The sequence below is a fragment of the Conger conger genome, chromosome 12, assembly GCF_963514075.1.
Source record: "Conger conger chromosome 12, fConCon1.1, whole genome shotgun sequence".
Lineage (NCBI taxonomy): Eukaryota > Metazoa > Chordata > Actinopteri > Anguilliformes > Congridae > Conger > Conger conger.
This window is the reverse complement of record NC_083771.1, coordinates 4,746,130-4,769,878: the sequence shown is the minus strand read 5'-3', so window position 1 is coordinate 4,769,878 and position 23,749 is coordinate 4,746,130. Positions and strand designations below refer to the sequence as shown.

The window sequence follows — 23,749 nt, the reverse complement described above, 5'->3', positions numbered from 1 at the left end:
TAAGGCCATGAACATACTATGTCCAGTGCACAAGGTAGATAGGCTAAGTCTAACTACCATATAAAGATGGCTTGAGGAACTACAGTACAAATACAAAGACCAATACAAAGTCCTAGATTAAGGTATAAAAGAAGTCTATCTATTTGATTAAAGTGAAGGGCACAAGAGACAGGTCCAGAACATTACAGACTATTTTCAAGTTCTCTGGATATTTTCTATATTATATATTTTTTCTGTTTTCAATTAACAAGCTTCAAGTGACTATGAACCGGCTGCTCCAGGGACCCTTCTAAGAGTAGAAATCCTTCTCTTAAAGACACAGCTTCCACGCAAAAACAGCCTCTATATATTCACATTATGAGTATATTATATAAGCATGGTACACAATTAAGGGCCTGATTTTACTAAGACCTTTTGGAAGACGCATACAAGCACCATGACCATTGTTCTTGGAGTAGGTGGGAAGAGTCCCCAAAGTTAAGCATAGATCTGTGGGACCATGATGGAAGAACGTTGCCTTAAGTCTCTGTGGCTACCACATTGTAATGATTTGTCAGCATACAGATAATGAGAGTTTTGAACCCAATTAGCATAGCGATTATTTGCATCAGAAAAGAGTGGCAGTTTGTGCTTTCCACTGCAGTCCCTGAAACCCTCTTTCCGCCAATCCAATAAAAACAGGATGATCCCATCATCACAGCTGTTCCACAGAAAAGGAAATGTTTTTCTATTAGAGCTCTTCAAAACAAACCATAAAATGACAGCTTCAGCGCTTACCAAACTCATAGATCATGAACTACACTTATTGCGCGTGTGTGTGTGGGTGTGTGCGTGTTTCTCTCTGTGCATGCAGTATGTGGGGGATGGTACTGAATTAACAACCATTGTTTCTCAACAAAAGCGTACTACAAAATGTGCTGTTATGTGAAGTGGCCTTTGTGCCCTCAAAGTCATACTGTACATAACTGTTCTACTGTGACTGGATTTCCGCTTTCAAGCACTTTATTCACTCCATGGCTGGTATGCAGCTGATATCAGAGCTATATATAAAAATACAAACATTCATTTTGCATGTGTAGCATGTGTGTAGCAATATTACATAAATCAGTACACAAAATCTTGTTTATAAAGCAAGCATCATACAAATTTAAGAGTGTACATCTCTCAATGAAAAATTTAGCAGTCCTTATTGATAGTATGTCTGAATAATCAGCATGCCAGGTAATCAGCATTGGTGCAATTGCTGACATTAATCTATGTGCAATGTAAAATAGCAAGAACAAAACAGTTTGTTCTGGCTGATTTGGGGCCCAATGTATTCTATAATTCCTGGTTTGAGAAGCAAGTAAACATATTTTCACTTCTTTTGGCAACCCCAAGGTTTAAGTTCTATAAGACACTCTTAATCCAAAAAATAAAAACATTCATAAACTATAATTGGCATTACCATCCTGTTCTAGGTCATCGTTACATTCTTGTTTCAACAGTTAGAAAAAATTGACATTTAAAAATTAAAATTACTTATGTTACTTAATGCTTTTTCCCTTCTTTCTCCTGTGCCAGCCAGGGGGCAGTAGTGAGCCAATGGCTGCAGCAGGAGAGGCACCATGAGACCAGCTCCCGTCCCCCCCGAAGCCTCTCTCCTGCTCCCGCTCTGCCAGGTTTGCTTAGCCAACACAAGCTCACACCACCCCTAATCCCCACTATTACGTAATCTGTGGTGTAGCACACACAGTCTGTAGACATAAGATGGGCGGTTTCTATCGAGCCCCACCGTATGACTGAAACCCCAGAAGAGTGTGGCGGCAGCATGATGGTTTGAGGCTCATTTGATACCTTGGACCCTTGATGACCTAAAGCCATTTAGCCAACAAATGTGTTCTATACTGTCTCAGCTTAATTTACAGGTGAATCAGGTCCCACCCGCAATTTCCATAGAGATCCATTCAAATGCAAAGAGGTTTAGTATCGCTCGTATAATATAATAATATAATATAATAAATAAGATATCCAGACTCTGATGATGTTGATAGGTCACAGACATCAGGAGGTCATGGCATGCAAAGGATATGCAACCAAGTATAAAAAAGACAATTTAATCTATGATTACGTTAATTTGTCCAATTATTTTTGTGCCCCTAAAATTGGGGGGGGGACTATGTATAAAAAGGGATGTAATTCCGTCACCGTTCCTACACTATGAGCTTCATTCATTATTTACTCCCAACTCCAATATCCTGTGGTAGACAGCTAAAATAACAATGTCCAAATATTTATGGACCTGACTTGCATGTATATGAAACTCTGTTTTGTCAACAATAGCCTTGGTTATGGACATCTTAAAAGCTTAAGAGAGATTATGGTAGTAACCAAAATATTGAAATTATACTGGACAGACTTCCTGGAGAAAGCAATATGTGGCCTGACACGAGTGAACCCACATCCGGTCACATATTATTTAAGACCAGTGGAATTCTTGGTGGCAGAACCCCTCCAGAACTGTAAGGCACAGAGAGCAGGGTGTGTGTGTGTGTGTGTGCTCTCACAGAAAGCAGAAGCCATGCCTGCCTCCACGTGCCCCCCTTTCAGTCTGGGGGCGTGGGGTGGGGACTGTGGATGGGAGGGGGGGGGGGAGGGGGGGTTTACGGCAGGAGGCTGGAACGTTCTTCCTTGCAGGAAATACGGGAAGAAGGGATCAAAGGACCGGGCGAAATCAAAAGGCTCGGCCCACCAGCTGCGGGTCCCTCCCTGAAACCCCACCGTTTCCCCCCTCCCGCTCGCGATACACTCCCCAGATGGCTTATTATGCTTTTCCGAGTCAGGCTGTGCGTTTCCCGCACCGACCGACCTCTCTGCAAAAGCTGCTCGGCACATGTTCTCCGCGGATCAGATTCCCTGCACGTTACATCCTGCCCCTGGATCCGTGTCAGATCTCCTACGTCGAGTTTCAGCACGATTTGACTTGTGCGGTGTGCTTCCCCGTCGGAAATGAAAAAAATATTCAGGAAAAAAATTATTCATGGGTTGGTCTGTGTTACCAAGTGGGTGCCTACCCTAGTAAAACATAAACTGACAAGAAAGAAGTTAGACAGCTGTTTTTTTTAAAACTATGAATATCCCTGAATAAAAGGGACATCATCTAAATAAACTAACTCACTGAAGTCACTCCATATCTTCTTCATAGCCCTATTCCAGTGGGCCCTGGGTCTGTCGTGACCTTTCCGTCACCTCTTGGTCCTGCTCATCTCATACTGTTCCCATTGTGTGCGTTCTTCACTGACTGCATTGTTGCGTTTGCATCGCCATATGAAAAGACTGACCGACACTACGGCCATGTTAATCAGTCGCATTAAATCTCAACCGAAATGGCTGCTGAGCAGGGCCTTTCAAGCACTCTGTTCCCCCGTCATATTCTACGAGAGAGGCAGTAAATTCTGTCACCTAATGCGCAGTGACATCCTGCTTCAGGCCGTGAGTGTCGAGATGGGACTGGCCCCAATTCAGGAATTCCAAGCCAGTAGTAAAGGCACGCAGCGGTGATACAGACTTCCTCTTGCCAACCAAAGGACAGACATACTGCTTAAACCACCTACGGCTCTACAGAGTCGGACCACAATGAAAGGAGAGGGGGGTCAACATGCTGTCTACGTCCAGCATGATGCTTGGGTCCATAAAACCCAACAGACTCACCGCTAAAGCGGGACTGACGGGCGTCAGAGAAGAGATTTATGGGAAGATTAGGCTGCAATTTGGCCTTTGGCCAGCCTTGGAAGACGGGCACAAACGAACACAGTGTGCTTTGTGGCGTTTGCGCACTTTCAAGAAGGATTCCACAGATTCACCATCCACAGCAGCACCTTCCTCTCCCAGCGAGCGCTGTGTACGGCAGCGCTTCATTGTGCAGTCCAGACACATTTCAACAGTCAGCACAAAGACAATGCTGCCGGCTCACCGTCCCTATTCATCCCAGCTACGGACCGGCTGATGGGCAGTGTCCAGTGCGGGACGGGCCAGCAGGGATAAAGCGTGAATCTGTTTAGCAAGACTTTGACTTTGCACAACCAACAGATGCAGTACGAACACAGCTGATGGCTAGATCCAGAAACACAGAGATGACGAGGCAAAGAAAATAAACACTATGTCTGATGAGAGTGGCAAACCACTGGAGGAAACTGAAATGTTTTTTTTTTTTAATTTTTTTTTTTATTATTAGTTTGGCAGTGATGTATCAACAGATGGTGTGGATGTGGGGGGGACACTGTCGGAATCGGCAAAGCAAACCTAGCCCTGGCCGTACTGTACTGTGAGGGATATGGCAAGCTTTGGATGTGAGCCTAAAGACTGAAATCTAATTATACAGGATGGTCTTCAGTCTCTGTCCATATGGTTCCCAAAGTGGGAAGGCCCTGTTCAGCATTGGGAAGATTTTGAAAAAAAAAGGAAAATTTGGCCTGACACCACATCCAAAGAGCAATTCCAAAGGAACAGGAAATACTAGAGGACCTAATTTACAGACGCAGAAATCCACCTCCTGTGCTCTCCAGATTTCTTTAAATAGACCCTGAAGACAGAAGAAACTGGATGTGCTAAATGAAATGCAGGCCAATTGAGTAACAATCGTGTTCCCTTGACATGACCTTGTCAAGCACAACCTAGCACTGAAAGAATAAAGCCAGAACGGCTCTCAGAAGTCCATCGTCTTTCTTTTGTTATTTTTAAATTACACTCATAAACTAGACTTAAATAAAAAAAGGTGCAAATTACACTGTCACACGAAGGTGCAGTGGTGTAAAACCTTGCCTTAAAAAGCACCTGTCAGTATTTATATATATCTTGAGTGGATATATCTTATGCTGTTTGATACATGTCTAAAACAGTTAATGTCCTCAGTAGCCTTTTTCAGTTCCATTAACATTTACTGCTTAGTCAGAATAAGGTGAGACTTGCAATCCAGCTACTAGTGTAAGAGAGATATGGTACTGTTAGGATAGGCCCGAGCACTGGTGTTTGGAGTCATCAAATGGTATTTTGATTGCTTATCATTTGTGTTAGAACCTTGTGAAGTAATTGTAAGAGCGAATAATATGCATGTTGAGCACAAGGTAGTGAGGAAAGAGTCGAACGTTCAACACATTTGATATTATTAACAGTTATTACTGTATCTGCTAAAACTGCTGGAGGGATGGGAGCTGACCCAAGGCAGTCCTGTTTCCCTAATCCCTGAGATAAAAAACTAAATATCTGCACTGACAATAACAATGTAAAACATTAGCCTGGCAGGAAGCAATTTAAATTCAGGAGGCGGGCAATAAATTTCCATGTACTGGGGGCTTTTGAAGGAGATATATGAAGACCTTCCATTTCTTCACTTGATAAACCTTTATCTCTTTCTAGCTGTAAATCCTTTCATCTGAGAAACAACAAAATATGCTAAAACCTAACAACAGAAATGTCATACGGTAGGTCGGATTTTCTCAAAAACAGAGAAGAGCAGAAGCCTTGTTTAGTCATGTGGACGGCATCGCTGTGTCCTCTCATTACTGTAAATCGCCCCCATTCATTTTCATGAAAATATGCAAACTAGATTGATTAGCCTCACTCTGAGTAATTACAGAGGAATAGGGTCATGAGGGTCACTCCGCAGAAGCTTAGAGTTCAGCACATTGCTCTTCAAAACATGGATGTACTGGAATTCATTCTACAAAAAAACAAACATGATTTTAAATTAAAATGCAAGCCTTAGAGGAAATGTCCTACTTAAAATGTAAAGGCAGCAAACAAACAAAGACTTTAGAGAAATGATGTGCATACTGGATGCTCAAATGTAGAGCTTCCCAGTTTCTCGCAGACGTCTGGTTTTGAGCCCTGCTGCGGGGAAGTGAGATCAAAAACAATCTGCCTCTGCCAGTGTGAGCCCATGTCTTCTACTGCACCTGCATGTGACAAGACCTGGGCATGGATAGCAGATAAGTGGAACATTTTGTATCCTCGATTAGTTATGCCATCCATAATCGTTATGTCACTCCCACTACATGCAAACGCAAACCACTGTAAACAGAGCCATCTCTGCAAGAAAGACCTACCTAAATCTGCAAGTTAGCAGGCAACGACTTATGGATGAAGAGGTGTGTTATGATCATTAGGTGGTTTCCATGAAAATTGTGTGTGAATTATTAGCGCCCGTGTTATTGCATAACCCAAAATGAAAACAGAAAACAACGGCTTATCTGCAAAAACCGTGGCACCAGTAACTAATACTGAGCTTAACCAAACAAACGGCTGAGCAGCGATTTACTTCAACTCGCACAGCATTTTTAACACTCGTGAAATAGCGGAAAGGGTCCCAGGGAGCCACAGAGGGCAAGCGAGGTCAAGGGGTCTTCCAGGTGGTATGAAACAGGAAGTCGCATACTGGAAACAGGAAGTTCCTCTTCAATAGGGCATCCCAAACTGACAAAGCTGCGACAGAGACAGCCCTTCCTCTGATCTGAACTCTGATCCACCACTTCTCTTCACACATTTTTAGGAGTAATGCAAGCTTTCTGTCCATATGGACAAAATAATATTATGAACAGATACATGCGCTTTTAGTAGCTACTGAGACGATGGACAACTTATGTTGTAACCTATTGCAAAAATGCACACTAGACTCCTTTACAGTGAGACCTAAAAATATGTATTAAGGGAACAGTGTGGATTATATACAGTCACCAAGCTTATTAAGAACATTTTTACTAGATTACACCTATTTATTAATGCGATTATCTAGTCAGCCAATTATGTGGCAGCAGTGCAATGCATACAATCATGTAGATACGGGTCAGGAGCTTCAGTTAATGTTCAAATCAACCATCAGAATGTGGAAAAAATCTGATCTAATTGACTTTGACCGTGGAATGATTGTTGGTGGCGGAAACGGCTGATCTCCTGGGATTTTTACGCACACTAGTCTCTAGAGTTTGCAAAGAATGGTGCAAAAAAATAAATAAACCTGTGAGCACCAGTTCTGTTCTGCAGACAGAAACGCCTTGTTAATGAGAGGTCAGAGGAGAAGGGCCGGACTGGTAGAAGCTAACAGGAAGGTGACAGTAACGCAAAAAACCACACAGTGGTATGCAGAAGAGCATCTCTGAACACACAACGCATTATAACTAAGTGGATAGGCTACAGCAGCAGAAGACTTTGTATAGTATTAGTATAGTATAGTTTTCAATGGCCTGTCTGAAATCGCAAAATCTGTATTTCCTCTGCCAATTGAGACAGATGAGGCAGGAGCTTGAGAGGACAGTGAAACACAGAGCAGACAGACCCTGGAGTGATGCAGTATTAATCATGGTTTATTCACACGCTCCCCCACTGAGGCCAAAGGTACATCAGCTCTGACAGCTGCAGTCTGGAGGGGAAGCCGATTGGATAATTATAGCTTTATTATAAGCACAAAGCCAGTCAGTGATTATGTTGTTAAGGGAAGGGCAGAGCATCTCTGAACGCATTCTCAGGTGAATGTCCCACAGGCCCAATACCACAGCAGTGACCAAGATCGTTGACAGGCTTGTTCATTGGCTATACTTTGCTTCAGAACAGAAAAGAGTAAGCAGCTGTTAAGCCGTGAAAAGGGTCTGACTGTATTTAGTGAGGACTGTGGTTAAAGGACAGTAGTGTAAACGCGTGTGTGTTCAAATAAGCCTTCCCAAAAACGAGCACATGCCTCCAGTCGTCCTTCTATTCTTGAACAGCCATGGGTTCGGGAAGCAGTGCATTTTTCAACAACAAACCGTCCTTGAGGGAGATATCAAACACTTCCTACAAATCTGCCTGGAACTGCACCACATAAAATAAAATAAACATGTTTTGTGTTTTGTTGAAAGGATGGGACATTATGTACGCACACATTATGTCTCCCCCTCTGAATGTTAAGAGGCTCACTTAGGATGAGGGAGCATGCCCAAGGTTCTGGGTATGCGCTGTAATCTGCCGGGTTTAGCACCAGATTACCCAGCATAATCTCAGGATCCCGGTAAAGCCTGACTATTGTTTCTAAGGAAGAGTAGTGAGGGTGTAAACATGTGGAAAAAGTGAACCGATCTCCCTGGCCTTGGCCATTATAGCCATGGCTCCATGGTGCGTTTGCTAGTGCCGTATGCCAAATGTACCCTGACTTCACCAAGACTCCCCTCTTCCGGTCAGTCACCAGTGCCATCACTGTCTGTTAGTTCCTGTAGTTTTCACCTGACTGACCAATTACTTGCTACCTATTGAATGCCAACCCTTGAATTTTATTTATTAAAAAATCTGGTACTTCTCAAACCCGTTGAGATTGAGAAATCATGTACTGTATTTGAGGGAGTCATGTAAAATAGAATTACATCCAAAAAATTGTATTACAATGAATTTGTAATTGTATCACGGCTCCTAAACCTGCCGGACGACCAAGGGGACTGCCTTCAGCAGGTCAGACCATACACACCAGCCCGATCCCCTCCATTCCTTAGCCTTCCTGAACCTGCGTGTCTGGCTCATCCTCATCTGAACCTGCAGTTCCCGGTACTGTCATCTGTCTGTTCTGGCCCCTCTGTGGCGGAATGAGCTTCACACAATAATCACAATAGAACCACAACTTCTACTGAAGACCAGCCTCCTCAGACTGCAGTTTGACACCTTAACCTTAACCTTAGGGTCAGCCTGTAGTCCAGTGGCTAAGGAACATGACTGGGACCTGGAAGGTTTGTGGGTCGTAGCCATGATCCGCACAGCTGTTGGGTCCTTGAGCAAGAGCCTTAACCCCGCATTGCTCCAGGGGGGATTGTCCCCTGCTTTGCAAGTCCCTTTGTTTTTGCCAGAGCCTGTGGTTCTTTGTCCTTGTTTGTGCAGATTAGTGAATGTAAATAGGGCAGCTGATAAGTTGTCAATTGGGTCTGCAGTTCTTGCGCATTCTAACTCTCTTGGGACTTCATTCTCCAGCTCTCAGGAATTACTGCACTATGGTCCCGGATCATTGCACTTGTGTTTGTATAGCAAGTCTCACTGGATAACAATGGCTGTGTGCTACGTAAATGGCAGCAATGTAATGCACTGGTACAAGGCTATAATCCTGAACTGTGATGAAATCTGAGGAATACTGTAGACAACCTCACTCCTTGCATTGCAAACAATACGTTCATTTAATTTGCATTGGCCAGAAATTTCATTTTGAGTTTTGCTTTTCATCTGCACATGCTTTTGACTGGGAAAATGCCAAACATCTGGGCTCGTTTTGTAGCCTTGATGTGTGAATTTAATGATTGCCTAGCCAGTGCCTTTTCACATAAATTGCAATGCTTCTAAAACACACTGTGTGATACAAAAAAGGAGAAATGTAAAAATGTTTGAATGAATTTGTAACTGTGCTTATAACAGATCTATTTTTACCTGGTCTAGACAGAGAACTTTCTCTCCACCAATAAATGTTCTTCAACAATATATTTCAGAAGAAAGAAATTACTATTTAATTTCAATTTCCATGTGGAAAACTTAATTGTAATTGTATTGAGAAATATATGTCTTCATATTTCAGATCTCATACGCTACAATAAATACTGTCAATCCTGACTGCAATTAAGCTCATCATTTTTGCCCACTAAAAACGCCCTAAAGTGCCGCAAAACTTTCTCTTAAACTGAAGCTGACAATGAAGTTTGATCCTCATGCAATGATAAAAGGACCACACACCTATCAAAGTCCAAGCTGTGAACCTGTGCAAAATAAAAAAATAAAATAAAAGAATAATCCAGATTCATGTTCTTCACAAAGTCCTGGTTCGGGACATGTAAAGGAAACAAGCGTTCCCAGAAAAACATTCCAGGTCCCCGTTAATCCCTTCCTGCTGACTCTGCTAAGGGGTTTAATTCCTGAGCTTCCCGTGGTGTTCCATCGCTCCACCGAGAGAGAGCTGGACTCAACATCCCCAAACAAACAGCTCCAGATTACTCAATATGCCCCCCCCCCCCCCCCCCCCAAGTTTCCAGCATAATGGTTCCAAACATTCACATTTGGTGAAAAACCAGTCCACTGCATCACCAACATAAGCTTTTTTTTTTTTGGTCACAGCGCACTAAACTTTCCAACCCTTCTCTCATTTTCAATAAAACCTGAGCTACTGTACACAAACAGAATCCCAGTTCTGCGGTTGCACGTGCCGGCTGGCGAATCATGGTGAACGGCTAACAACACTGGGGGGATCTGCAAACATGAAAAAGGAGGGGAAAAGGAGGGGAGAAGGAGTTCCTCTTGGTAGACGCTAGACGGCGTCTCAGCTGCCATTACAGGCTGAAGGCAACAAAGGCCCGCTGGATATGGTTTCACCTTGACATGGTGGTGGTAGCTGGCAAGGCCTCCGGATCAAATATCCTTGAATAATTCAGGGCTGCGGGTGATAGTGTTACCTGCTAGTGATATCCACTGGTGGCAGTCACGACCAGCCCTAGTCCTCACATTTACTCAGAGAGTTTAGAGAGGGTTAGGCCTGAGGCATAACTTTTTGTTTTGTTTTTACTTTCCTCCCCTTAGTTTTCTTCAACTATTTGTTGGAGAATGTTAGCCATGCAAACAAGAACAGATATGGAACGTGGCTTCCAAGTTAGGATCTCTTTCAGACACTGGCAGCAGGCGTACAGACTGCTTTGTGATCTCATCCTTACTTCAAACGACACCGACTTTGGCGGCATTTGCCTGTAAAGTTAGTGGGCTAGCAATTAGCTGAAAACAGGGCTTTTCTGTGTCCGTTTTCGGTATGTGCGCCATTCAGCTTGCCCAAAGGTGTCCAGGTATAATGGCGACCTGGGATCACAACACATCCCCCTCAGAGGCAGACAACAGGCCAAAGGTCAGAGGTGTTACTCGTCTGCTTTGTTTGAGGTGATACGACAGCCTTTATTCCACATTATTGATTGCTCTGGCTGCACCTGCCCTTTCATGTTGGGCAATGGAGCATTCTTCTACCCTGTGATGACATCTTTCTTTTTTAAACTGACCTCTCATTGAGCTTTAAAAAGTCAACAGGGCAATGCTGGGTGTCAAAAGGTGCAATTACACTAGCAAAAGGGCTTTACACAAGAGGCCAGATGGATACACTTTTGTCAATACAGAATGTGAGAAGGAACCGCTTGGTATCACAAAAGTCAGGACCTCGCTGCGGCCAAGGCCATGGTGGTTAAAGAAGGTTGCCAGAGGACTAACTAGGGATAAGTATACCTCTAAAAGCCTGCGTACCTCTAACAAAGAGAACAGAGTTTTATCCCTAATGCTAGTGCGTATCTTCCGGATATCGCACTCACCTATACTGGTGGGGAAGATGTCCTCGTTGTTGATCTGCACCTCGATCCAGTCCATCAGCAGGCTCATGTACTGGGGCGCGGGCAGGGCGGTGGGCTTCTTGTACTTGTGGTCGTCCTGCCAGCGGTACTCGTACCGAGGCCCGCCCGACATGACTGGGCAGCTCTTCTCGGTGCAGAACTCGCACACGGTCCCGTAGATGAGGTTGATGCGGTTGAAGAAGTCCACGACGTGCACGGCCACCCAGTCATTGAGGTCCTCGCCGTGGGGCAGCTGGACGGCGGCCCGCAGGTCCACTCCCGAGTTGAGCGAGGCCTGCGCCTTCTTGTGCAGCTCGAAGCGCTGCGTCCCCGGCTCGAACTTGCGCTTGGGCCGGAAGGTCTTGTCCTTGTTGAAGACCTGCTTCAGTGCGATGGACATGTTTCCGGGAATCGGGGCCAGGGGGATCAGGGGGGGAGGACAGGGGAACAGCTGGGGTTTTTCCGATGGCCTGAGAGGCACCCCGCTTGTAGAAATGCTGGCACCAATAGTCACAGTTTTTGGTGGGTTTTTCAGTGTGGGCACAACGTTATCCAGACATCTTTTCCTGTTGAAGGCAAAAGCACAGTGAACAACCAGGCAGGTCCATACATGAGCCAATCTTTCATAATACAGGGACTAAAAACTGAAACTGGAATTCATGACTAGCTTGGAAAATGACTAGCTCAAACAAGTAAAAACCCCCTAAATCTCCTTCACAACTGAAAAAAATGTACCCTGTATGTTATGCTTAGATATGGACGTAACTGCATGTAATGCTATTATTTTCTTTTAAAGCGCTTTTTAATTCAGTTTAATAAATGAACATTTCAGATTATAGCCTGACTATGCTAAAGAGTGAGGCGGAATGCTTAAATCATCTTTCTCTTGTTGACTGTAAAAGTGCTACTGAGTGGTGGAGCGTGTAACTGGGGTCTTTCTGCTGACTGATATCTGTGTATGGGATCTTGTTGCCACTTGCATTGCATCGGCACAATGGATGACTGTGTGATGATGTCAGTCGGTACAGAGAGAAGCCGGGTGAATCCAAGGCAGGGAGACAGCCCACTTCTACTCATGAATGTGCTGCTTTGTCAAAGCAGCGACAACTTCTCACATCCTAGGTGTTGTCTACAAGCCTGAATTTGTTCATGTACCGAGTGAAGAAACTAAACTTCCATTCAAGGCATCCACATTACTCGAGTGTTGACAGAGAGCAACGGACAAAAAGTCCTACAATTAAAAACAAACATCTATGGAACTAAATCAGGGATTCTGGCACCAGATTGTACGCAGCATATTTTTGGTGGAAATGTCTGCTGACAAGATGCATAACAAGATGCATTTTAATTTGTCAGACTGAATTTAATTGGATTTCCATGCAAACAAATACTCATTAGCAGTCCTTTCCTCCCAAAGAAAAGCTTTTCTATGGATCACAATGATGCTACAGGCTCTGAAAACTCTGTGGCTATCTTCCAATATTCCTAAAAGGCATGGCGCAGTGCAGTATGGGTACCAAACAAGAGTGGGCTAAATGAATAGCTTCTAGCCTTAGCTTAAGTACATGACAGTAGGCCAGTGTTTTAGGGAAGTTCACATCCTTCATTTACATAAACTTGTGTGGTGTGGGATCTTTAGATACTTGTAACCTCAGTACTGCTTGTTCCACAGGCTGCAGGAAAGTACCTATGTTTCTTGTCAGATATGTGATCTGTAAGGCACACTACTGCCTCAGGGAAATTTCTAGAAATGTCACCAAACTAGATCCAAACTCTCCCCTGTTAAGTGACCCCCTATTTTCCCCAAACCCATTGATTCTGTCCTCTCAGAGTTCTGTCCTGTTCGCTCACTGACAATTTGTGTACCTGAATTTTTGTGTACACTTTGTTGAAGTGCTCTTAGAGAACCACGGATGGTATTTACTCAGTGTGTGTTCACCTGACAAGCGTTTAAAAAGAAGACAAATGACAGGAAAGCACTAACCCTATAAGTACTCCAGGTCTCCTTGTGATGGTGACATTTTAACAACGGAGAGGGCAGAGATTTATGTTCCTTTCCCCTCTTTGCTTTGTTGTAACCAGACAGAGAGAGAGAAGACGGTTTGAACAGCCAGACCACAAACGGTAGCCAGTACCCACAATAAAGGCATTTTTGGCAAGCAAAACGGGGTGATATTTGCGTAAAATGAGCTGTAAAACAAATGCTTAGTTTTTGTCCCTCGTCCTAGTATCCTTTGTAGTACATTCTTTGGCACTGGAAGTGTTTTTCCATCATGAATCCAAGTGATTAAGGTTAACAGCACAATAACGGAACCCCCATAGTGGTGTAATGGTCAGAGTCAGTAGTAGTTCCACCTCAGTTTGACTTGCAGAATTTTACCCAATACTTACCCATCTCCTTTTAAAGCTATTTAAACTATGACAAAACCATGAAGTTACAAAGGGAGGGCTTCTGGAGCACAATTGCCAACCAAACCAGCTTTCATTTTTCATTCGAGTTTGTACTACTTTAACTACTAAAGTCTCCTAAATTAGCTAGCATTCTACTAGCTAGCATGCTACTTACTCTGCAGTTCATGAATTAGGCACACCTATCAAGGATGAAGTCTTTATTTAAGGTGACTGAATTAAGGAGTTTGTGAGGGATATTGTTTCTGATGGCTGGTTATCTGAGGTAGCCTACTTGAACAACATAAGTTGAATGTAAAGCACTGTGTTTATTTCCTCAGAGGCCCAAATATTATTGTTGGACATGGAAGCTTATTTGATTCTTGTGGTGTCATAAAACACAGGGCATCAGATAGGGAACAATGGGCCTCATGCACTCGTACCAACAGATTCAAACAGATTGTTTTTAATTATCTTAAAACAAGTGATTTAAGATAACTTGACGCAATCACTGTTATCTTATTTAGAGAGGTTGGGACCACTCGTACCTACCCATCTTATGAGACATGTAAACATGGCACTCAAACTTTCAAACTAGGCATTGCAGATCAAATTTGAATCAAGGTTCAGCAACTGCATTGCTTATTACTCAAATGCACTCAAACTCATTTTAGCGAGTGTTTAGGATAAAAAAATAGAAAGTTTATCAATGGTCCGCTATATTATTTTTGCCAAAAACTAATGACAGCAGTTGACCCAATCAGTTACCCGTCACCCCTTGTTCTTGTTAATTCTATTGGCCATTTATCCAACAGAACCCACATACCTAATCCTTGCCTTGTATGGACATTGTAAATGTGTCTATTGCGCAATCAACCTGTCATTTCACAGGACTTATGCTAGCCTAAATAATGAACTGATAGTACAACCACGCTATTTAGCCTTCAGTCCACAGGTCAGTGTGTAACCTGATCACTTTGGCTCTCATGTCTGAAGCCAGACACAGGTTTCACTTGTTTTCAAAGCTATGAATGCTATCTGATGAAGGCAGCATTATCCATGATACTTGAAAGTCAGTGAAACTGAAGGTGGACTGGTTTAGCACCAAGCGGGCTCATTCTGCTAATCGAGGCATTCTTCTAGAGCCAACATTCCTTTAGAGCGTCCCTATTTCAAATGTCAGCCCTTGCTTTCAATGGCACATAATCACATTCCAGATCTCTGACTTGTCAAAGGCCTTCTATATGTCTCGGTGCTTTGCTCCTGACGTAGACGGAAGCAGGGAGGGGCTGCATTATCAATGAAGAATCTGCTCTTTCAGGGAAGTGGGGGGCAGCTTCTAACCTAGTAGCTAAGGAACATGACTGGGATCCAGAAGGTTGGTGGTTCAAACCCCGGTGTAGCCATGATACAATCCACACAGCTGATGGGCCCTTAAGCCCGCATTGTTCGAGGGCCAATTGTCTCCTGATGGTCTAATCAACTGTAAGCATCAGCTGAATAACTGTAATGTAATGTGAAGTGTTCTGCTCAGTAACCAGAATCAACAGGAGGCTGCAGGTGACATGGTGCCAAACCATGGACTTGCAATCCTGCATAACAGAACAGAACAGAACCCTACTGCTCACATAACAGTTGAATAGTATTAAAGTGATAATTATATTGTATTTTCTCGGCAGGTCATTTTTTATTCATGCAAATGAGTGACCGTATAATGGGTCTTTTATAGTGAGATGTTTGTGATAATGCTGGCTTGCATTATCACAAATGGAGAGCTTGGATTCATTGTGATTCTGAATTGTTACACAGAATGTGCAAGATTTGTATTTGCAGAGTACACATCTATAATTATGTGAATGTTATGTCAAGCTATTCGCAGGATTTAGCAAACTATCTTAGCTTGAAAATTATTACGGACCACCCATGTACGAACTGCCACCAGCAGCTTCTACAGGGCGCCCCCCATAATTTGGTTTAGTGCCACTTCGGGGTGGGAGGATTTCATCCAGATATATGTTACTGAACTAGGCGTATTACTATTGCGCTAAACCTAGATGCATATTATAAATAACCATGCCAAACCAAGGTATTTATATGATGCACTACTGATCTCTGATCAATTTCATGCTCCTTTACCTGTATTTGTTATTCTTAAACATGTTTGGGACATTTTTCTGTGTGACGCTCTTTTCTGTGTCCGGAGGAGTAGGTGTGGCTACAGAGCCTTTGGGGTGGGGTCAGGTTTCAACAGTGGGGCGAAGTAGCTAGCTGTTTACTGCACTGGTCGAGGTTAAGAAGCAAAAGTACAGCAAAGTGAAACCAAAAGCCGACAGGGCTCGTTCAAAACCAGTCTCAGCCTTGGATTTACATTTCCTTGGTGGCGACAGCTATCAAAAAAACGAGATGGAAAGCTAAAAATGGTAAAATGGATTTGAAATGTAAAAACAGGGGTGAGTGGGTTGGGGATAGAGGAGGAGACTTTTTTGATTGTAAACACAGGACCACTGCAAGGCTTAAAACAAAGAAATACATTCAGGGCCTACAGTTTTATATATGGGAACCCATCTAAATCCAGTACAGGCCAATGCTATTTGATGGTAGATAGGTCCAACCTCCCGCCCTTTGTCTTTCTCCTGGTTTTTTATTAGTGCTAGCAATCGCCAGGATTACCACAGCTGTGGAGTCATAAAAATTCCTGCCCACTACCCAAGGGGTGTGGAAAATTAGTGACACTGCCGTGCTGTGTACAAAATTAGTCTCATAGATACATAGGGCAAAGAGTTACAAGAAAACAGGAATGTAGGCCGAGTTTTCAACTACTATAGCTCCAAAGTACAACTCCCACCAAAAGTCAAAATCCATGATGATTTGATGGTGAACATTGTGAAATAACCTCAGTGAGCACTTGATTAGGTATTTATTAGACTTATTTTGTAGACTTATTAAGTCTTCTGCTGTTGTGGCCTATCCACTTCGATGTTTGACACGTTGTGCCTTCTGCATACCACTGTTGGAATGTGTGGTTATTTGTGTTACTGTCATCTTCCTGTCAGCTTCAACCAGTCTGGCCCTTCTCCTCTGACCTCTGTCATTAACAACATGTTTCTGACCGCTCCTGCTGCTCTCCGGATGTTTTATGTTTTTAACACCATTCTCTGCAAACTGTAGAAACTGTTCCCAGGTGATCAGCAGTTTGTGAGATAATCTGACCACCCTGTCTGGCATCAACCATCATTCCACAGTCCAGGTCACTTAGATCACATTTCTTCCCAATTCTGACATATGACCATGTCTGCATGCTTTTATTAATTTAGTGGGAGTCAAAGGCCCTCTATGAATGAATGAGTCTTGGGTAACAGGGTTATCACAATAGAAACGGGGCCAGGCTCTAATGAGGTCATAAGGCTGATGCTGTACCCCTTGTTGTTATACCACATCCCTGATGACCTGGACAGCAGAACTAACTGTAATGCCCTGGGGTACACTGTCAGTGTTTCTACATTTTTCTCTTTCTGTTTCTTCCTTCTTATACAAAAGAATGCCATCAGATCAGTGTATGGATCACTGAGGAGCAGTAATGAATGTATGCCCAAATATAGGCATGTGACTGAAACAGGAAATTACTACATGACTAATGACTTATAGCCCTCATGATGCGTAAAAGTATGTCACATTAGTGTACACCCATTCCGGTGTAGAACCTGCAACATTCAGAATGTTTCTCAACATGGGGCAGCCAGTAGCCTGGGGGCTAAGGTACATGACTGGGAGCCGGAAGGTTCTTGGTGTAAGCCAAGGTGTAGCCACAATAAGATCGGTACAGCCGTTGGGCCCTTGAGCAAGGCCCTTAACCCTCTTGCTCCAGGGGGGATTGTCCCCTGCTTAGTCTAATCAACTGCAAGTCGCTTTGGATACAGGCGTCAGCTAATTAACAAATGTATTATCAACATGTAGGATTGTACCTTTCAAAATTTTATGTTAGACAGTCACACAATTCAGAAGCCAAATTAAATTACTCTAGGATATGCAAATGAGTATACTGTCCTGTGTTTCAAATGTCAGTGGTTTAGTGACCTCTGTATTGTGCACTATATCAAATATTGTACCCATTTGGGTTTGATCCCCTGCTTTTCATTTATCTGCAGTTTAAAGGTACAATAGATAAGATTTTTGTCTTAAAACATTATTACAAGACCATTGTAAATCCCTTCCTATCATTGAAAAAGGCTCACTGACATATTGACTCACCCTCTGCCTGTCTTTATAGTCCTTAAATTCGAGTTTCAAAATATGCAGTTGACAGGCCGACACTGTGCGAAAACATCGTATAGCTGTACAATAATAAAAATTCAAGCTCATTGGTTGAAAATTGGTTCTAATTGCCACAGCCAATGGCATTTCAACATCAATGTGTTCACAGAGAAGGGGTTGGATAAACAGTGTTGTGGTTTGAGCGTGTTTGTTACTGCAATTACTCTCTTGACCATTAGAAGTCCGAAATGACCTATTGTACCTTTAATTAAAAGGTACATTTATAAAACGGTTCACTTCATGGGAATAATAAAGCTGATACAGCTGATGAAATATTTGCATTAACAAGCCAGTGTACACGTCTACCTAATAAAGTGCTCACTGAGTGTAGCTGGGGCCGGTGATGTCATCAGGCTCTCCACATAAGAACTGAGCCACATTTTGATGTTTAAGATGGATAATATGACAGTTCCGGACAGGCAAAAGTGTGGCTCGGACACCAGCTATAAGTTGTTGCTTCTTGCCCCAATGTTTGATCCAGTAAATGTTTAACTTGGTAATCTGTGTACTTGAATTACAAGCAGTCCAGGAAACCACAACCACAAATTCCTTTCTGTTGAGTCTTTAAACACTCAGGACCGCCTGAATCACCAAACATGTTAAAAGCTTCCGTAGTAATTTAACCTTCACTGAACCCTGACGCCTTCCCTGAACACGGTCCGCTTCTGGTCACAAAATAAAATTAAGCAAGTATAGCAGAGGAAAATAAAATCACAAAAACAAAAACGAGGAATGCTATCAACAGTATAATCAAAGCTCTGGCATGCTAAAATAACCAGCCTACCATAGACATGCCCAACATGATATAGTATCCAAGATCACTATTGAGTCTAGTGGGCCAACATGGCTAAGATTCGCTCTTGATGGAGTGATTAAAAAGTAGAAGTAGAACTGCCTTTGCTTTTGTTGCTGAAGCATGTAACTCCACTCATGCAAGGCCAGAAGAAAATCACAATAGTTCTGAAAAGTTCACATTGAGATGTTCCCGTCTGAGACAAGGCCCCCAGTCAGGTGTTTCCTATGTGCTGTGAGTCTTTTCCATCCCAAATTTAGGAGAAAAAAAAGCCAGCCATGAGGAAATGTACGTTCTAAGAAATGCTTTTAGGCCATTGGTCACTTCCCTTGTGGGTATGGGTTACAAGAAAGGAGGAAGTTGGACCCTTTCTTACTCCCTAAAAGTTAACTGTTTTATAAATGTACCATTTAATTAAACTGTAGTCATATTAAATGCAGTGGATCGAACCCAAATAGGCGGAATACTTAATTTAGTGCACAATAGGGGCGACATGGCTCAGTAAAAGCAGTCGTCTGGCAGTCAGAGGGTTGCCGGTTCAATCCCCCGCCCGGGCTGTGTCGAAGTGTCCCTGAGCAAGACACGTAACCCCCAAATGCTCCTGACGAGCTGGTCGGTGCCTTGCATGGCAGCCAATCGCTGTCGGTGTGTGAGTGTGTGTATGAATGGGTGAATGAGAAACATCAATTGTACAGCGCTTTGTATAAAGGCGCTAGATAAATACTCATTCTGAATTGTGTGACTGCCTGACATAACATTTTGATATTTTAATAATACATTTGTTAATTAGCTGACGCCTTTATCCAAAGCACTTACAGTTGATTAGACTAAGCAGGGGACAATCCCTCCTGGAGCAATCTGGGGTTAAGGGCCTTGCTTAAGGGCCCAACAGCTGTACCGATCTTATTGGGGCTACACCGTGGCTTTAAACACCAACCTTCCGGGTCCCAGTCATATACCTTAGCCTCCAGGCTACTGTGTTGAGTAACATTCTGAATGTTGCAGGTTCTATACCAGATTCAGAGTGCACTAATGTGACATACTTTTATGCATCATCAGGGCTATAACTCAAGTAGTAATTTCCTGTTTAAGTTCATGCCTATATTTGGGCATACATTCATTACTGTTCCTCAGTGAACCATACACTGATCTGATGGCATTCTTTTGTATAAGAAGAAGAAACAGAAAGAGAAAAATGTAGAAACACTGACAGTGTACCCCAGGGCATTACAGTTAGTTCTGCTGTCCAGGTCATCAGGGATGTGGTATAACAGCTAGGGGTACAGCATCAGCCTTACGACCTCATTAGAGCCTGGCCCCGTTTCTATTGTGATAACCCTGTTACATGGTCAAGAGGTTCAGCTGTTTTTCAGACCATATGTCAGAATGGGGAAGAAATGTGATCTAAGTGACTTTGACTGTGGAATGATTGTTGATGCCTTTGACTCCTGAGATCCCTGCAATATTCTCATCAAGCTCATTGTGAAAAGCCCTTTGCGATAAACCTGGTCAGAAGCATATATGTCAGGCTGTATTATTTTGCTAGTTACCTTGCCATATACCTGAGATTGTATTTGAATTAAGCACAGTCAAACCTGAAAGATTTTCTCTCCAGACTAACTGGTCAAACAAAAACTTTTAAACCATAAATATACAATTACATCTTATCAAGCTTCTTACATTACTGATGAAAAAAACATTAACATAAATCCCAGTTTCCATTGAAACAAATCTCTTTATAGTATCAGAATTATATCCCAGCAGAAACATGCACCTTGCACTTCCTGTCCTTGGAAACTGAAAGAACCAAATCACTGAGGCTTTCAAAAGTCTGCTATTTTAATGGTGTTACATGACCCATTCTCCCTGCTGACAGTTCTATGGGAATATATGTCAGTGATTCACATTCTCAAAATGTGGCTCCTCAGAGCCCTTCACAAGAGAATGAGATGTGAACACAACTTTAGTATGCTAAAATAAACATGGAGCTCAACGTGATCATGTATCTGTTCTGTGTGAGTGCATTGGCATAATTCAAATGTATGTATGCTTAATCAGACCGTGTTCAAAAAATGTATTCTGCATGACTGAGGTGCACTATTATGACATGAAAAACACATTAACATGTGTATTTTAAATTCATTTGTCGAGAACTGAGATTAAAGAGCCCGGAAAGTTAAGACCTTGTTTACAAACAAATGAATGAGTACAGCACTATAATAATTCCCCATGGTGCGGCCATTGTGTAATGAGGCTTTCAGATTTAATTAGCAGTGACAACAAGCAGAGGGAAACACGGCGTAATCAACAACACACGGGACACAGGAGCCACGGGGAATTACCGTACACAGCCACAGCCATTCTCAATGTGCCAGAAACCAATGCAAACAGAAAAACATATCGCTATATTGTAATAAAATAATTAAATCACTGGAAAAAATTTTAACTTCCTTCTATTACATTACATTACATTATATTATTGCCATTTGGCAGACGCTCTTATTCAGAGCAACATACAGTTGATTAGACTAGGCAGGGGACAATCCTCCCCTGGAGCAATGCAGGGTCAGGGGCCCAACGGCTGTGCGGATCTTATTGTGGCTACACTGGGATTCGAGCCCCCAACCTTGCCTGGCCCAGTCATTCACCTTAACCACTATGCTACAGGCCGCCCCAACAGCATTTACTATTACTATTTTAAATGTACAACCAAAAGCATTGGAAATATTTTGCTTTCATACTGCAGAACTCAATTAGCTAAATGTTTAATTCGACTCAGGCAAACGAAGGCGACGTGAACTGCGGTTTTCCAGAACATTTGATGACTGTTTCAAAGCAGTGTCATCTTGCCCCGTCAGTCTTTGCTAAATCTCACGTGACAGTTCTTCTTTTTGGTCGTCCTTACACGCAGATTGACCTAGAAAGTTTAAAGCCAATGCCAGTAGACCGTTTATACATAACTGCATTACAACTTCATTCACGCTCCAGCAGACGATACGCTTTCTTTCAAACATTGCTTGAACAACATTTCTCGCTATGAATTCCAAAGTAGGCTGAAGAAATATGCTGCACTTTTTTGCCTACTCACGTCGTTAAGGTGCTGCTTGGGATCTCAATGTGATCCGCTTATGGTCGACTCGGAAAAAATAAATACAGACTTTGAGAGTTTGTTTTCAAAGAAAAAGCATACCGGAAATGTTTTATAAAGATTTGGAAAAAAAAATTCAAGAACAGCAGACCAGAGAAACTTGACCAAAGCGTTATCCAAACTTGGTTTTTTCAATATTTCTCCAGATGTTACACTTAACGAGGTTTACACGTCTTTTTCCTTCATGTAGCCTTAAAATACTAGCTAGTCCATCAGAGAACTGCGTAGCTTTCTGTCTTCATAAACATGACGTTCACACTCCAATATTATTTATTGTTGACTATCCCAACAAAATGCAGAAATTAGAATAACCCGTTATATAATCGTTTTATTTGAGAAGAGGGACATTTTAAATAAAAAGTTACAGTGGCTCCGAGGATCCAAGTGAGCATCAGCAAATAAGTAGTTGTCGTACATTCCGTTTCACTTCTGAAATGTTCTCGATCTTTTAAAGTAAAAAAAACAAAACGACAAGGTTGGGAAAAACATCGTGGCAACATGATGGACTTGTGTGGAAATTTGTTCAGCGATTTGTCACAATGAACAATGATGTAGCCTAGCGATTAGTAGCCTACAGAGGAGACGATGGACAGAAACATCCAGGCGGATTCCACAAATAAATTATCCATCTCTTATTTTGAACAGGTTTTAAAGCACAAGTCCTACACCAAAAGCAGTAAGTCATACCAAATTGTTGTGTCGGCTTTTCATTACACATGCACATGTAGTAGTGTGCTACGCATGAGAGCTTGGGATATACTTCTATTATTGTAAAACGCAATGAAAACCATACTGTACATCTATCACGTTGTCTTTCTTAATCGTCCGAGACTACTCACCGAAAATTGTACATCCACTAGATTTTCCGCCTCTGCTGTACTTCAATTTCTTTCACCGAGTTCCCAGACTGTCCCGCTCTGCTCTCCACTTTGACACAAAAGTGGAAGTCGGATTTTATCAGCCAATAGAAACGCTTACACTAAGACCGCCATGTGGACTCAATGGGAAAACACGAGATGAATTGAAAAGGAAACTGATTACTGGTTATTATTTAACTTGGGTGTATGGACTACAGAGTAGGAACGTTTTGCCTTCACTCAAAAACAACGTCAATTATGATACTGCCATATACATCATATCATATTTGATATTTTCTTATTTCAAAGTTTACCTCAGGATGTTTTTTACTTGCCGTTAACAGTGTATATGTTGCTGTTAAGACTCGCAAACACTAAAGTGTATAAAACGTTAAGCATTCATAAGCGTAGGCCTATTATTTATTTTTTCTTTCAGGCAACAAATATCAATGTTAAACTGCCACCTTGCGGCGAGTGGTAGTCACATTACAAAGCAAAAAGGGCGAGCAAAGTTGCCATCAAGAATTTAAATTGATAAGCAATTATTTTTCTTATCTATCTAACGGTCACTTCAAATGTAAGTCGCTACTGCTAGTCGGATGTCAGATTATGGTCAGACAGTATAGTACAAGTGCGTCTCAAATTAACGGTTTTCTTCTTGTGGCATTCTAAGTAACTGATTTGTTGGTGTAGGGGAGATTGTAACACCATCAATTTGACCATCAAGGGATGATTTGTTGTTATGTGATCACTTCTCCAGATCCATATTCCCATTTAAGCTCACAGGAGAAGTAATCATTCTCATCTATTTTTTGTTTACAATATTGCAGGTAAAATAGTTTCACTTTCATGGCAGTAATAAGCTGTTTCTCTAGTCAAATGTGACGTGATGCTATGTTCAAACCCACATGCCAAAATAGCT

At 42.4% G+C, this 23,749-nt stretch overlaps 1 protein-coding gene across 1 annotated transcript in view; it reads right to left on the bottom strand.

The window, feature by feature from the left end:
- Positions 1 to 22,946, bottom strand: part of LOC133142191 (MOB kinase activator 3B) — a 29,213-nt gene extending 6,267 nt beyond the window's left edge. Inside the window, exons 1-2 of the mRNA XM_061263260.1 lie at positions 22,810 to 22,946; positions 11,313 to 11,896 (exon numbers count right to left, since the gene is read on the bottom strand). Of these exons, the coding sequence (XP_061119244.1) occupies positions 11,313 to 11,896; positions 22,810 to 22,823 (598 nt within the window). The 5' untranslated portion in view covers positions 22,824 to 22,946. The remainder of the gene's footprint in view (positions 1 to 11,312; positions 11,897 to 22,809) is intronic.
- Positions 22,947 to 23,749: the final 803 nt, after the last annotated feature.